This window comes from Streptopelia decaocto (genome assembly GCF_964273445.1).
Source record: "Streptopelia decaocto genome assembly, chromosome: 8".
NCBI lineage: Eukaryota > Metazoa > Chordata > Aves > Columbiformes > Columbidae > Streptopelia > Streptopelia decaocto.
Genome location: NC_138662.1, coordinates 17,859,670 through 17,876,787, shown reverse-complemented (window position 1 = coordinate 17,876,787; position 17,118 = coordinate 17,859,670). Strand labels below are relative to the sequence as shown.

The 17,118-nt window shown below is 42.5% G+C and overlaps 2 protein-coding genes across 2 annotated transcripts; one reads left to right on the top strand and one right to left on the bottom strand.

The window, feature by feature from the left end:
- Positions 1–1,248: 1,248 nt before the first annotated feature.
- On the bottom strand, positions 1,249–7,422 carry TMA7 (translation machinery associated 7 homolog; the record flags this gene model as incomplete). Its single annotated transcript, XM_082060355.1, has 5 exons — positions 1,249–1,445; positions 3,597–3,684; positions 5,636–5,691; positions 5,762–6,240; positions 7,382–7,422. 5 exons carry the CDS (start codon positions 7,420–7,422, stop codon positions 1,411–1,413), a joined length of 699 nt encoding a protein of 232 aa, XP_081916481.1. The 3' UTR covers positions 1,249–1,410.
- Positions 5,933–15,727, top strand: CCDC51 (coiled-coil domain containing 51). Its single transcript, XM_082060268.1, has 5 exons — positions 5,933–6,073; positions 7,557–7,802; positions 7,929–8,275; positions 8,583–8,747; positions 10,295–15,727. The coding sequence occupies exons 3-5, from the start codon at positions 7,958–7,960 to the stop codon at positions 11,069–11,071; spliced, it is 1,260 nt and encodes a 419-aa protein (XP_081916394.1). The 5' UTR covers positions 5,933–6,073; positions 7,557–7,802; positions 7,929–7,957; the 3' UTR covers positions 11,072–15,727.
- The last annotated feature ends 1,391 nt before the right edge of the window (positions 15,728–17,118 follow it).

Here is a 17,118-nt window from a genome sequence, read left to right as displayed (position 1 = left end):
CTAGAAACAAGGAAACCTTTGGAGCACTGGCGTCTGCAGTCTCGTCCTTAGGAGCCACCAATGTCTGCAGATTTACCATGTAACTGCACACAGACACGAAGTGCCTCACTGTTTCCCGAAGCAATCTGCCTGTCCTGTGGGAGCAGCCCAGATCTCACCATTACCGTTCACTCAGGTAAGAATCACAGAATGTCCTGAGTTGGGAGGGACCCACAAGGATCATCGGTTCCAGCTCCTGTCCCTGCTCAGGACACCCCACAGTTCACACCGTGTGTCTGAGGACGTTGTCCAGTCTCTTCTTGAACACTGTCAGGCTTGGGGCCGTGACACCTCCCTGGGGAGCCTGTTCCATGTCCAGCCCCTCTGGGTGAAGAACCTTTTCCTCATGTCCAACTGACCCTCCCCTGACACATCCTCCTGCCATTCCCTCGGGTTCTGACATTGGTCACTAAAGAGGAGAGGTGGGCGCCCACCCTCCATGCACCCCCTGTGAGGAAGGTGGAACTGCTGAGCTCTCCTCGTCGTCTCCTCCAGGCTGAGCAAACCAAGAGACTTCAGCCCCTCCTTAGTTTCCTCTAATGCAGACGCACTCCGCATTCATTCTTTCCCCCTTAACTCCTACCTTGCGAATGTCACATTCCTACCTTGAAGTTTCCACACCCAGTGTGCTGCCACTGCTGTTCATGCCAAAAATTTCTAGTTCCATAAGCACTGTTTCCCTCCCCTCTCCCCCACAAAGGCATCACTGGGATTGTAATGATGTTGGTACACAGAAGTTCAAGGAAAACAAGGTATAGGTGATTATTTGTAAGACAAAGGCAAGTTCAGCAGCCACTGGGACTACAGGGCATAGTACAACAGTGTACTTAAGTAGTAATATGAAAAGGAATATTGATTTGGATAGTGGCTGATGCTAAGGCAATCACTTTGCTGGCAATGGAAATATAACTCAACCTTTTGTGCAGACAAAACTTCCAGCTCTTACGAGAGCATGTGCTGATATCATGACACCTTGGACGGCTGCAGCTAAACCTCAGCCTCCAGATTAAAACTGCGGATTTTAACACTAAAGCCTGACTCTTGTTATCAAAAGAAGAGCAGAAGTTGAAATTCGGTCTCATAAATGACCAAACCAGCAGATGCTTTCAGGCTTCATAAGGTTGCAAATGGTCTTCAGTAGAAGTTTAGTTTCCAGTATAAAACAGTAATGCAATTTTTAAAACAAAACCTACAGGTAAAGAGATAAAATATTACATCTTAACAAAAAAGATTTATTATGACTTAACAAAAAAGATTATGACTAAACAAAATGTACAATGTTTCCCAAGTGACAGTGAGTTTTCATGACTCTCTGAAGTCTGCAGGTCCATTGAGTAACTCGATCACTTCTTACCCTGCAGTTTGATCAAACTACTTTTTGCCAGACTTCTTTATTCCACCACTGGCTGCCAAAAGAAACAACACAACTTGTTAGAAAACCGTTAAAATTTAGTTCCTCATAAAATCAAATCCCCACTAGAGTGCCTGTACAACTCAGATCCTCACTGGTTAATTGTTTTTGCATGTGTTACTCTTCTGTATTTGTGGTCTCACATACTTTACTCCAAATGAATAACTTAAGAAAGGGTTTCTCCTGGAACCAAATATCCCCTACAAATCTACAATAGAAATAAGTATTTCAGCAATCCCTTTGTTCCTTTATGGACACTGTCCATTGTTTATTTCTTATACAGTAGGTGTGTGGTCTGGTCAAGTCAAATACAAGGCTAAGGGAAGAAAAGCCTCGGTATCCCTATAGCAACCAGAGCCCCTGCTTGGGATCAAAGCTCCACAGAAGCAGGTACTGGAATAATGAGAATTCCAGTTCTCTGGAATTAGCTATTCTCTGCAGCCCCTATTATTGAAGAGACCAAAGCAGGGTGGAAAACCACAACATATTAACACAGCAACAAGTGCGGCATTCTTTGCAAATGCTATTTTTTACAGCATGTGTCGTGTATGATGAGTGGAAAGGAAAAAAGAATAGCAAGGCTACAGCAAGACAGGCTGCAAGGGCTGATGGTCGACAGCAGACCTTACACTGCAGTGAGACTGACTGCACTGCTGAGGCTCTAGGGAACAGTCTAGCCTTCCCACAACAACATAATAATCGCTGTCTGCTTTGGCAAGCATTGGACAAGGACCAGATGACTGAAATTCAGCCTAGAAGCAGGCAGAGTAATGTCAGGAAAGAACTATGAAGAAATCTGTAAGCTGAAGTGCCCTACACAGAACAAGTTTAGGATGGTAAGGACACAGAAGAGAACTGTTTTGCATTGCTCTGTAATACCAAAGACATTCTGAGTCCCACACCCGGCACATTTTTTGTACACCGCTAAACCAGAGGAACTAGATCAATTTGAGATAAATAAACAAGAAATATCCCAAGTCAGTGGGGCTGGATGGCACTCCCTCCAAGAGCACTGACAAGCTCTAACGTGAAAACGCAGAACTGCTGGCTAAGATTTGAAACTTATCATTACAGCCACCGTATCAGAGGACTCACGGACTGTCAGCACAGCTCCCAGATACAGAAAGGGTTCTGTGAAGAACTGGGGAAATACAGACCAGTGAGTCTGACCTTGATCTCTGAGAGGATAACAGAGTCTGTAATAAAGCAAATGGATAAATCGACCCCTGTAAATAGTAAATCCTCCCTCACTGCTCTGCTGTAACTCTAAGGTCATCATTAAGTGCACGGATAAAGTGAATCCAGGGGATTTCATATTTTCAAACAGCATCTGACAAGATGCCATAGTAGAGCTTGTTAGTGCAAATAAGTTGCTACGGGATTGCTGGAAAGGTCTTTCTGGAACCTTTCAAAACCGAAGCTTGCTGAAGAATAGGAAGCAAAGTGTAAAGTCTAACGGTCTTCACAGAATAGAAAAGTGATTAGTCACATTAACGAGCCACAGGTCAAAAATACCTAGAGGGAACAGGCAGGGTGCACCTTTAATGTCTCTAATCCGACCACTGCAAACTTGAGTGCACAGGCTCAAATTAACACATCTGCTCACTGAGACAAAGACTTGGCTCAATGCACCATCAGGATGCACCCTCCTGTGACACAGCTGACTTTACAGTCCTTAGGCAAAAGAGATGAAGCCAGACTAATTTCCAGCCACAGTTTTCTTTTTCTGCCAGGAATCTACTGCTCTTGAAGAAATTCATCCTCTAAGAGAACAAGGACTGGATCTGATAAACTTTCAGGACTGTGGCAAAGCCTATGTGTAAAATATCTTGAAAGAAAAGGACGGTGTGCTAAAATAAGAGTAGAAATGTCTCTGCATGATCCCACTGGAATAGGTTACCATGCCAGACACACACGTGATTCCCGTGATGCAGAACCTGCATCAGGAATTTGGGGATAAAAAGGCATAGTGAAAGAAAAGAAAAAAACAGCATCTGTTACTTATCATGTGCACCTGCCACTGACTTTCTGGTGTATGTTCACTAACACAGAAGTTCATGCCTTTTTATGTTTCTCAAGCAAAAGCATTAAAATTTTGAAGCCAGCAAGCCCTCCATTTTTCCTATCAGGATGGCACCTCACTTACCAAGGGGCCCTTTTCCAGCAGCCTTTGCTTTCATCTCCTCAAGTTTCTTTTGCTCCTCCTTCTGCTTTTGTTTAAATGCCAGATCTGTCTAAAGAAAAGAACAACAGTGTTTGTTAACATCTCCTCCCCCAAAAATTCAAAAACAACTGACAAGCAATGAGAAACAAATGTAACGTTCTAAGAGCAATAAAAACCTGACTGAACTGATCAAGATGGCTGAATACTACACAATGGGCAAAACCTTGCAGAACCATGAAAGATTTTTTGCTGTACCAGAACACGACTAAACTTTTAACTTTGTATGTTTCACCTTTATGAAATTAAACAAGTATAATTTCCTATGGCATAATCTCATTCTGCCCTCTGAATGACTGAGGTTTGCACTAAAACCACTAATTAACATGCCACCAGTGTCACTGGGAGCCAAGCAAACAAGTGCTGTCTAATAATAAAGGTGGCTTTTACCTAAAAAAAAGGATTAATTAAAAAAAATATATCCTTCCGCACATATGTCAATATTTTTGCCAGGTTTAATACATTTGTATCAGTTCCAAGAAATCCAATGAGAAGTAGTCTTTTTCCCTAGTGCTCAGGATTTTGGGATAACTAATCTGAGGACCCTGACAATTGAGATTCTAGAGATTATTCACCAGTCCAGTCCATGGCTCAATTACCTTTATAATTGAAAAGTTTTCTTCTTTGTTAAGTTACAGCTTCCCTTGTGGCAATGTAAGCTTCTTACTTCTCCTGCCTACCCCTCACAGAATAGACTATTATGTTTATTGCAATACTGAGAGGAAAATATATATGATTACACCATGTTTGACACCCACAATTTCATTTATACATCTTTTATCATTTTCTTTTGCAACACTTGATTTTCGAGGTTGATGTTCAGTGTATGATCTACATCCCAAATTCTATCAGGTGGACCTAGAGTTTAGCCAGCCACTCTCCTTGTGTAAGTTAATTATTCTTACTAAAGGAAGGGACTTAGCATACATGCTTAATTAAATTAACCCATTTTTTTAAACCTCTGATTTAGTAAGATAACTTTGGCCTCTGACAGTCTGTGGCCCCTCCAAATTTTCTGTTTTTTACCAAGAGAATAAGCCACACTGTCAGTCAGTTAGCCAGCCGAGGCACTAACCAAAATAAATAACACTTAAACTCCAAACAAATACAACACTTCACAAAACCTCATTTGGTGTGTCCGTGCCATCAGACACCAAATTGTCAGTAACTGCTACCAGAGCGTGGGATCCCAGAAAGTCGCACGTTCCCCTTCAGCTCCTTTTGCGGTCCCGTTCCTGACTCGTGGTCCCGTTCCTGACTCGTGGTCCCGTTCCTGACTTGCATTTGGGAACGTGACCTGTGCCAGCAGCCAGAATGTGCACCAGCTGCTCTTCTCCACACACTGAGCTCTGCCCTGCTACAGAATACAACTGCCTTTGTTGCCCACACCTTCACTCAAATCCATATTGGCTATTCATTCTCACACTATTATAACCTGGATCCTAGCAAGCACTCAACTAGTTCTACCATTTCTTATTTAGACAGCTATTACTTTTTTTTCTTTTTTCAAAGAGACATCATATTCATCTTTTTCCAGGCACTGGTGCCTCATCCATCCTCCACAATCCTAAGAAATTACAACTTATGCCCATACTCCGACCCTTACATTTAACTATCTTTAACGTGAGATTCACTGCTACCCAATTTATTTTAACTGCTCGATAACCCCCGTTTTTTGTATCCCACTCCAGGCTCTTGTGACGGTGTTGATTTGTCAGGACTCCCGATCCCAGCCGCTGCTTGGGGAGGACACTCCGGCCTCCTCCGCCCGCCGGCACCGCCGCGATCACCGGGATCACCCGGGGCGGCCCTTGGTCCCTTACAGTGAGTGCTACCGTCAGAACGCCGCCTGGCACAACGTGCCGTTTAATAAACAGTGTATTACTGCGGAAAGCGGCCCAGGCCAGAGCCCAGCGGTGCCCGCCCGGTGCCGCGGGCCCCCCGGCGCTCGCCCGCCGCCTTACCTCGTCCAGGTCCTTCGTCTGCTTCTTCGGCTGCTTCAGCGGCTTCTTCTTGCCGCCTGCAAAGACAGAGGAGACAGTGAGGCCCGGGAAGGGGAGCGGGACCGGGGGCCCGTGGCCCGGCCTTACCCTCTCGGCCCGACATGGTGCCCGCTCCGCCGCGTCGCCCCACGCCCGCGCGCGCACGGGAGGCCGCTTCCGTCCTGGCCCCGCGCGGCTGCCGTAGCGCTTCCGCCGCCGCTTCCGCCTGAGGCGCCGGGCCGGGCCCCGGGCAGGTTGGCGGGGCCGGCGGGGCCGGCGGCTCGGGGGGGGCTGCCCGGGGCGAGGAGCGGCTCCGCTTGGCTCGGCTCGGCGCTCCGGGCGGGCGCGGCGCAGGCGAGGTCTGGCGGTGGAGCCCCCGCGGCGGCCGCTCCGTCCCGCGGGTCGCCCTCTGTGTCTGAGGTGAGGCCGGTGCTGCGGCCGGGCCGGTGGTGGCTCCGAGGGGCGGTGACCGTCCAGCTGCGCTGTCTGTAGGGACCGGGAGTGCAGGCTCGTAGCTCTGCGTGCGGTGGAAGGGCCCCCCCGGCTGGGAAGGGCTCAGTCGTCTGTAAAAATCAGAGGTTTTTTCCCTGCAAGTATGAGAAATTGAATTGTAAGCGTGTGGTGGTGTGTTGCAAATTCTGTTTCTATGTTTTGGCCGTGACAAAAGAGATATTGCTATGAAATAAGATTGTTATTAGTCTTATTTGTGTGTCTAGTGTCCAATATGTGTAGCAACTGTGGTCTCAACGTTTTGACAGAATGTCAATGTCTGCAGGCAGAGGAATGTAATTTTCTTACAAGGGAAGCAGGAGAGAGCCAAAGCGTTTTATCTTGGATGAAGCTTTCGTGACTGTCTTAGGTCCTGTTGGCTCAGACTGAGATTGCTTTCTTTGCAGTCTGTTTGCAGCTGTCTATATAGAAATCATTCTAAAAATCTCATCTTTTTCCTTTTGCTGTGCTGTCTCCATAGCCTGAATATTTGGTAAAGCTCTTCATGTAGTAGTGGAATTAAAATTAAAAGAGGGAAATCTTGCAGTGTAGAATGGACAGAAGTGAGCTGAGGTTTTAGTACATGGCCTGCGACGCAGAGTACGTGTTGTAACAGCAAAATGTATGAGTGATGTTGGAAGGAGACAATTTGCTTCCTTTCCATTTACATTTTGATCTACCATATTATTATGCATATGAACTGACTGGTAAGATTTGCACAGTGCTCTTTGGTGTTACTACAGTTTGTTAGAATATATACAACAGGGAATGAAGCTGTGGCATTCAGAATCAGTAACCAGCTAAAAGCTGATAAAAAACATGTTCCAGTAGGAAGAATCCTCTCCTGTGGAAATACCCGGATTTTCACATAAGTGACGTCATTAGCCACCTAAAATTATCATGGAAAACTGTTTTCAAATAATTTTTAAAAACTGTGCAGCAACTATCAAACCTTCTCAATAACCCATGTTTCTATATTACTTTAGTGAAAACCTAATATAGTCATACTGAAACTTCATATAAAACCTTATTTGTAAGTTTTCCTGTTTAGAGTTTTCAGAGGAATGCACTCACTTGGGAATTAAGATCTTATTTACAAATCAACAGACAGAAAAACATAACTAGCAGTCTGCTTTTGCAGTGTAAGCAAGAATTTTAGGCTCATTTTAAAATGCAGCCCTAGCTGTGCATTCACTACCTGATATTTTTCTGATCTTATTGCTCTTCCTTATGTTTTACTTTGTCTTCAGTTCAGCGCTTTGGTGCTTTCTCTCTGTCATTTATGTTTCTGCATTCTTCAACACTTAGACTTTGTGTATCTATGGAGTGTAAGGTAAAGGGAATGATCAAGCCCCATTTCTTATCGAGACTTTTTTCCCCTCTCTGTCTTTTTTCCTTTTCTATTCTTTTGCAGAATTATTGGTGCCTGTGACGTGGTATGCCAACCTCAAGTGCAAAATCTCACACGGCAATCACTTCTGTGCTGAAGCATTAAATTACTCTGAAGCTGCTCCTTCTGGTACTGGATCCGCACATGGTCACTATTCACGCAGTGAGAGAATTAGTAATCAAGAAGCATGGTGGAAGTACTTACTAACAGCAGAAGTGCAGGAATCTGTGGCAGAAGTGCCCCTTGTTGAAAATTGTGCAAGTTCTCTAGGTAAGTAGTGGTGTAAAACTAGTGATGGTTTAGCCATTCTTGAATTTTATTTGTTTTGGTACATGTGTAGTTTGAAGAGGTATTAATCAGCCGTACTTCAATAATTGTTCTTCTTCCTCCGTGTAGCACTTTTATTCAGCGATTAAATTCAAGACATGGGGCCAATGAAATACAAGTCAAGTGTGTCCTCGGTGTCATGTGGTCTGCAATATCACCATTCGTTGATAAAGTGGAGTCCAAAAATTAATTTACACATAGTACAGACTTACTGCTCATCAGCACCTAAGAGGCCTGAAGCCAGGTCTGCAATAGAAGTGACCATGGGTCTTCTGAATCGGCTGACAGAAGCTGGGACTGTTTTGGGAAAAAACTCCCTTCAAAAGGTGTCTGCAACATGCAAGAGTTGGTGGGACAGATATGAAGAGTTTGTTGGAATTAATGAAGTTCGAGAGGCCCAGGGAAAAGTGACAGAGGTAAACATGGAGATAATGTGGAAATTTAGAAATTCCGGGTTGAGCTATTTGAAGTATAAACACTGTGAGGCAAAAAAAAAAACCCAAGAACTCTAAGGAGTCGTGTCTTCTACCATGCAGATGCTATGAGTGTTCTAGTGTATGCATGTTAGTTAATATAGCTTATACCTTAGACTGAAATGGAGTGTGCTTTCTTCTGTTGTTGGTTTTGTTTGGTTTTGGGTTTTTTTCCCTAAAAATTCATATAATTAGTGATTTAGAACTGTCTGGTAAAACGTCTCTAAAATAAATACTCTTTTTCTCTCAGGCTGAAAATGTCTTTATGGTAGCTCGAGGGATAGTGCGAGAGGCTCGTGAAAATGTAGAAGCCCAACAGATGAAACTGAAGGAAATTCGGGACCGGCTGGACAGGGTCTCTCGGGATGACAGCCAGTATTTAGAACTGGCTACTCTGGAACACAGGCTGCTGCAGGTAATTTGTTGGTACTTGAGCAAATACGACGAAAATCTCTGTGCTTTGCTTCCATCACTAGTGACTGTTTTTGCAGATGCAGTTCAGTTCTGAAGTTTTTCTGATGATACTTGTTTTAGTTAATTGTCATAGATTGTTTGATCTACTATGCAAATCATATATGTTAATGCTAAAATAGGATGGTGAATTTAGGGAAGAAAGCTGAAGATAGTGAGCCTGGAAAGACGAGTGGTGGCTTGACATGACTCGTCAACAAAAAGCTGGGATTCAATGAATTAACCTCCTCTGTGATGGGAGAAGCTCCTCTCTGGTTGTCAATCTGTGAAGACTCTCTCAGCTGCCTCCTATGTGCCTTCAGCACCCAGGCAATTTATTAAAGCTTTTGTCAGAAAGCAGCAAGAGTGAGGCTGCTGTATGTGGAGGAGAAAAAGCAAGACGATGAGGCTGGGGCAGTACCCTCAGCAATGGGACACCTCAGCTGGATAAGCCAAGCTGGGCTGGTGACACAAACATGTTTATTAACAGCCCATCAATTGGAGATAAACACAAGGTAGGAAATCCAGATGAAACAGCAAGAACAGCAGGGAAGAGGCCTGGAAGCAGGTACACCTGTGGCAAAGCCCATGCAAGGAGGGGGTACCTGTGCCTGAGCTTAAACTGAGCTCCCGGATCAGTGGGTGGAACATCAGGAAAGAATTAGGGAGCTGTAGTTGTCTAAATAAGGGATTGGGTCTGTGTGGATGAGACTTGAAGGAGAAAAGAGCTCTGTACATCTATGAAGAAAGGTAGAACTCAAGTCCCTGCTGTCCATAAGGTGGTGGTGCCATCTCACAAAAGAAATATATGCTCAGAAAAATTAGAATATTTCTGGGAGATGCAGCGAGCTGATGGACAGGTTCACCACCACCAAAAGCAGTGATTCCTTTGCTAAAACAGTGGAATTGTACTGCGGGAAAACAACTGGAAAACTTTCTACTATTTTTCTGCGATAAAACGGTTTACAACAGGAGCTGCCCTGCTGAAGCCAGTGAGAAAGGAGAAAGGGAAACCATTTATCTGTGAGCAGGGTAAGGAAGAGAAGGCAGAGGAATAAGAAGTGTCTACATTCATGCAATGAACACGTCAGAGACATCCTTTCCAGTCCTATTTTCAGTTCTCATTTAAGGGGTTTAGAACTGGAAGGAAGAAATGTGGTAAAGGCAGCGTTTGGAGAAAAATTAATGTAATGGCGAGAGAAAGACTTTCCCCACTCATACCCTTTCTCTGTCATCAGCATGTGACAGATTCTTGTGTAGAGGATCATCTGTAATTCTCAATGACCTTTTCCTTTTCTCAGTTTTCACTTAAAATGATGTCTCATTGACTTAAGTAGGATTAAAAGGAACATTTTTGAAACGGCACTAATGGACACTCTTCATTTCTATTCCTTCATCTGCACTGGGGTTTTGGGGGATTCTTTTATTATTTTTTTTTTTAGTGTAGAATGTATAGCTTCGTATTATACCTCATATTGCACCTTCTCCTTCAAATCACTGTGTTTCTTGCAGGAAGAGAAGAGGTACCGAGCTGCCTATTTAAATGCAGAAGAATCTGAGAGAGAAAAATTCTCTCTGTTCTCTGCAGCTGTAAGGGAAAGCCACGAGAAAGAGCGAACAAGAGCTGAAAAAACGAAGAACTGGTCTATTATTGGTTCTGTACTGGGAGCCATTATAGGTGTTCTTGGTTCCACCTACGTTAACCGAGTAAGGCTGCAAGAATTGAAAGTCTTGGTGCTTGAAGCGCAGAAGGGCCCAATAAATCTGCAAGAAGCCATCAAAGAACAGGCCTTCAGTCATTCCTTACAGCAGAAGGATCTCAGTGACATCATAGCAGACCTGAAAACTGTGCTGGAAACAAGGACATCACAGGAAATAAAAGAAGGTGCTTTGGTAACTAGAAAAGACAGGAATGACTCCGTAAATATAGATGCTCTTCTAATTCCTTTAAACGAACAGCTAAACTACACTAAACAAGTCAGTTCATGTCTAGGGAGTTTGCAGCAGCAGTTTAACAGTCTGCAGGAGAGTCTGGCGCAAATGACTTTGGAGATGCAGAGTGTTAAACTTGCGGTTCATTCCAGACCTACAGAAAGAGCGATGCCGAGGTCTGCAGTGGAGGGTAAGGGCCAGGTTTCTGCCATCAGAGATGTGATTTTAGAGTTGTGTGATACTGAGCGGAGACTGGAAACACAAATCAAGAGAAATTCTATTTACAGCACGGCAGTGACATGTGCTATGTTTGCTGTTACTCTGCCAGTGCTATATATTATACTTAAAGGGAACTGATCTCTAATTAATTGCCACAGTTTACTAGATTAATAAAAGTAAACTTGCACTCTAAGTACTCAGAGTACAAGTCTGACTAAAGTTGCGTTAGCATTTCTCGTTTTGCTTTCTTCTGTATATTCAGAGAACTTGTAAAGACTTAGTCCAGCCACTGCTGCAGGCTCCACGCGAACAGTCTTTGTCATGCCTTGTGGTTTGAACTTCTCAAGTAAAGGAAATTCCACAGTTTCATCTGATGATTTCATTCACTGCTTCACTCTTTTACTATCCAGTCTTCTATATCATGCCAATCAGTGACTCTCACTCTGGAGCTGTATTTGTGATTTTCTGTTCAAGTGATTCTTTTAATCTATCATTGATCTAAATGCTAGATTTTACCATATTTGCCCTGAATTTTTTGTTTTATTTTGTTTCTTTTTTTTTCTTTTTTAAAATTCTAGCTCCAATGCAATGACTTGCAATATGACAAATAGTAGGGGCCATGCAAATAAGAAGGCTTGAAGTTACCATGATACAATGTGACTGTACATCCAGATGATGCATTTAAAATACATTTAAGTTACATGCGGTAACATTTTCCTAGGATGGTTTATCATGAGGTATCCAAAAGCATTTCTGGAGCTTGAGCTATTTGATAGTTCCATGACCTGAAGGCTTGCAGGCAGGGAATAAGGGTTCAGATACAGAAATGTGTTAAGTATGATGACGTTTATTATGCAGATGCAAGACAATTGTCCTTTCTCTACAGGCTTCTCTAGGTATTTTGTGGGTTTAGTAATCATTTATGGAGCAATCACTTTCTTATCCTTACTCGCATCTCATTAGAACTTTCTCTGGTTTTATTCTTTTTCCAATTTTGTCCTGTCTGGAATTGAAATGCTGGTCTACAACAGGTGCTTTTAAGCCAGTACGTTAATGGTAACAGGGTTATTCAGACTACTCCAAAATAATATTTGGAAAAAAGTGAAAGGTCCAGCTGCCTGTTTTTCCTAGAAGGGATGGAGAGTGTCTGGTTGTGGAAAAACGCCGTTTGTCAGTATCTGTGTGCGGCCTAACACAAAGTTGTTGGTATCTCTGTGATATGAAGTAGTTTTCTCTTCAGAATGACTAAGTTGTGTTTAGCATACAGTCTGAGAAGTGGGGGGTTTTGGTGTTTTTTGTTTTTTCCCCCATTGGCTCTTTCTAGTTTCTTCTGCCCAGTAGCCATGTTAAAAGAGCTTGAGGTTTAGATTGTGAGCTCCTAAGACCGGAACATCTTTGGGACAGGGACATTTGCACTGACTTCATTTGGTATTGTTAGGTGCTATTATAACACAACTGAATAAACAAACAATCTTAGGAAAGATCTGTGATGATTCACTGCTTGTAAAGGAGAGGAAATATGCAAAATGGTTTTGGGAAGGACCACTGCTGATTTATACATTGATAAAAATAGAGTTTGTAGTATGAAGTGAATAACAAGCATCTGTCAGGGAAGCTGTTTGATGCGATGCCTTGAGAACTAGGATAAAAATTCCCATAGCCTGGCTGTATCAAGAAGTGTACACATAAAACAATGCAGTTTTATAAATCTGTAATATTTCGTTTTCTCATTTCCCAAATATTTTTACAGGTTTTACTTCTTGAAGGAGCTTGATGAAAATCAGAGACAAGTGTGTAATTAAAGGGGAAGGGATAATACAATGGTTCTATTTGTAATTTGGCAACACTAGTCACTAAGAGTTTTGTACTGTTTAGTTTTTTGCAGTTTTGTTTGGATTATTTTTGTTTGGTTTGTTGGTTTTTTTGGGTTTTTTTCCTTTCCCCTTCAATTTAACTACATAAAGTTAGGCTGCCTTATTACATAAGTAGCTGAATTTTAGATACTCAGCATTGCTGAAAATTATGGATTGTATATACATGAGCATGGTTTTAAAATGCTGCATGTTAGGCAGCTAAACTTCAAAGTTGGGGCAACTCTCACTGAATTGTACTTGGTGGCATCAAAAATGAGTAGAGGTCCAAGGCTGAGCTTGTATACAATAAAGAAGAGAATAAAAAACCCAGGAGTTGTTTATTGTCCTGAAGAGATCTGCTTTTTACCCGTTTAAAGAATGTTTGATGGCAGGTAGCTGTAACGTTACCTAGAGTTACGGGAAGAAGTCAGTCGATGAGAACAGTAGCAAACAGATCTGTGATAAATGAGTTTGAAATACGTGACCTGAAATTTGAGAAGAGCTGGATGGATGGTGTGATGTGTTTGAAGATGAGAATAACTGGATCTCAGCCTGTGGAGGGAGTTTGGAAGATTCAGGAATAGCTTCTGTGTGTAGAGCTGGCAGAACTCACAAGTGATTACTGAGGTTCTCCTATTTCTGCTCTTCTGTGAAATCCTCATATGTGAAGTGACAGCACAATAATTTCAATTAGGAAAAAAAACCCCATAATTAACTGTCTATATAATAATTAGGAGGGCAGATTTGTGTATTCCCTCAATTCTGGGTTAATCATTGCTCCATTGTGGAAATGATCTAAGTCTGTAGTTTGGCGCGGTGCCGCACTTGTACCCCAAAGCCAGAAGGCGCGGCTGCAGCAGGAACAGCTGTACCTTCCGCGAGCTGAAGGTGATATCCAGAAAGACACTAAAACACAGACTATACGCGTAATCTGTTCAGTACTTCATGCTAGATCTTTGTTATGGTAACGCAGGCAGCAAATACACGTTTGAACAAAACCAGCACAACTGTACGGATGTGTTTGCTCACAGTAGTTCAGGTACTTTTGCAGTACTGAGAGTGATTTACACCAAGCACATGTTTCCTGACGATTCAGCCATGGCTAAATGAATAGTTAATTGCCTGTGCTCTTCTGGGCTATTTTAGTTTTTTTTGGGGAGTGGTTGTTGTTATGTTTTTTTTTAAAAGGTTAGCTGTTGCATACCTATGGATTATTAATGAAGTTTATAATAATTAGTTGAATTTTGCTTTTGGAATGAGGTCTCCCAGCTGAACTTTTCCTCAATGCTAAAATTCTGCCTGCTAAAGCCTTTTGAGACTTCAATTCTTGCTCTTTCTGTGAGCAAAGCCCGCTCTGGGCAGGATGGCTCAGCCAGGCCTGTGTCCCAAATACTTGTCAGGTAGGAGGGACGGTGGCTGCGATAGTTTGTACAGGTCTAGTGAGGCCAGGGACTGACCTAGGCATTGTGTATTGGTCAGAGAACACCGGGGCCAATTGAAGCTAATTCCACTATCAATCAAGACATGGAATATAAGTTAAAGAGGGAACCTAGTAACAGCAACAGGAAGCCCTTTGACAGACATTAACTATAGAAAAAGAGGTGGCAGTGGCCTGAGCTTGGCCCGTGTTGAGTTATTTTGAGTTCTTACTGCTCCGTGAGAAACCACGAGTAACTCAAAAGCAAACAGCCTGGTAGCCGTGGAAATAACTCCTAATGCGGTCACCGCAGACTTCTAACAGTAGGGGTATTCTGAAGAGAAAAGTTGCCATTCCTTCCACTCATGAAAGAAGTAGCAAATGTTACTTATGAATATAGGACAAAACCAATTATATGTGGTATCACAATCAGGATATATATATATTTATTCATTAACACTAGAGTTCTGCATGTTCCAACATCCTGGTGAAAAATTGCGTTGATTTCATTGTAACTGTCTGTTTGCAAAAGATGCTTTTTTCACAGAGTATCTTCTAAAAACAAATACTTCCATCTTTAAGGAGCTGAGGAGTGGTAGAGATGTCCCGTTTACTTCAGAAGCAGGACTGAGATTTACAGTAGGTGTGAGGTTCACAAGCTCAGAAAAGGGAGACAATGCTGGGTTTGTCTAGAATATATTTAGAACTGTATTTTATTGCCAGATTTTTGCTAGCAAGTTATATTTGTGACCTTCCTCATAAAACAGAGAGAAATGCAATTTCTGGTGTTTGGCACTTGGTGGATAATCTAAGAAGGTGTGAGCTTAAATAAAGCAAAAAACAGCTGGGCCACAGTTTTTATTTTTGAGGAGAATTAAGACTTCAGGTAATTATGGTTGTGGCAAGGTTTTGGAGTTTCCATCGTGGGAAGTTTTTAAGAATGGTTTAGACAAATATCACTAGGTTTGGTACAGATACAGACAGATCCTGTCCTGGGACAGGGTGGATTCAGTGAAGAGTTTTCAAACTATACTGTTTGCAGTGCTTTTTCTTTTTTTAATAAAGAGGGAGAGTCTATGGATAATTTGATGCCTTAGTCATCCTAGTGCAGGTTATCCTATAGTGCAAGTTATAGCAGGATGAGAGATTGTTGTTCTGGGAAAATAATTGCTCAGTTTACTACAGGCCATGTGGCATTGGGTGCCAGGACAGAGGGAGAGCACGTGTGTGCACAGCTGCAATAAAGTATGATCCTAAAACTATCGCCTTAGTAATTATTTTTCAGAATCAAATTTGTAAAGTGACTTCTTGACCAATTTTTAAATACTATAAGGAGGTTTTTTTAAAGGCTGTTTTTCATAGAACTTTGCACACTTCTGTTGTGAGCCTCTAAATGGCTGCAGCCTACACTGGCCTTCCTGTCAGTTTGCCTGAAGCAAGCTGGCCCATTAAAGATTATTTTATTGGAATACTGGCATATCACAAGCTCTCAGGAACTTTCCTGTGCTTCAATACTTGTATTTAAAAAAAAAAAACAAACATCTATGTTGATTCAGTGAGCTGATCACCCAACCCTCCATATTAGTTTTGTGTATATAATCTGCTCCATCAAATACATCCAGTTCTTGGTCTTTGTGGGGGTGATTGTGACAATCTGTGGCTGGAGCCCCACATGCAACGTTGGAAAACTTGTTCATTATGACACTGGACATGTCGTGCAAAGGCTTGGGCCACAGAGTTCCAAGATAAAGGGATTGTCACAAGCATCCTGAGCTTGTTTTGCTGTGTCTCACCGAAAGAAAAGTAACCGTGTGCAAATCGGTGTGTGACAAGAGAGGCTCTTACTCTGTTCCTGCAGGTTCTGGGACACTGGGTTCAGACCGCACTATTTTTGAGGCACGTTCAAAAGCAGATCCCTAAACGCTGACAGCGTGCTGCTAGCAAACCTGGGGGTGCCCAATTGAGGGTAATGAAAACCTTCATGCCATTTCTAAATGTTCTGACAAACTGAAAACTTGAAAGCAAGAGAGTCAGATTTCAAGTAGGGTGGATGTAGTCAGCATCCCGTTGGTCCCTGAATTACTGCTCTAAATGCAGTTTATTCCCAGAAGCTACAGACAGTATTCAGATATCCCTCGTGACTTTCTTAACCCATCTCATCTCCTGCTTGGAAGGGAGGAAGAGTAAGAAGAAAATCAAAAGGAGCATAAGCAGCTGCTAGCCTTGTGATTATCATAATAGTTACGTAAGAAACTTAGCTAACCTGCTTAGAACCAGCCACGAACAAGGGCTTTTATAGAGGAGGATCCTTTATGGATTTAAATATGCATTAAAAAAAGCTTCTGAACAAATGGAAATCAGAAACTGTTTAAATTTGTTCCTCAGTACTTGTTCTTTGTGTAACACAGTTTTCAGCTGTGTGATGTTTGATAACTAGCTTTTTCTCTAGTTCATTTTTAAGAACTGCAGAAGATTTTTGTGCAGACCAATCAAAACTCCTCCATGCAGAGGGAACGTGTGATCCTGTGGTGATTTTATGATATCCTGATCACTCCAGAGGGCTTTAAGTGCAGTAAAAGGGGTAGGAGGGGGGAACTGGAACATCCTTCAAGTGCACAGAAGCTCTTCTCGTACTGCTGCCAACACAGACCCTGACATGGACAGGAGGAGAATTTGCTTTTTGCTCCTTTTAAAGTGGAGCTTGCAGATGTTTTTTACCAGATGGAAGGGGCTGCAGGTTGGGACTGGCTCTGGAGAAAAGGCACAAAGGGGATTAGTGTTTTGAGTCAGGGATGTGTTGGAGCAAAGAAGAATTTGGGGTTTTTTAACACTTAGTCACCAAAACTGGATTTTGGTGGAAGCTGCTTGAGTGCAGTTAAAATGTCTCTGATCATATGATGAGGTGATAATATTCT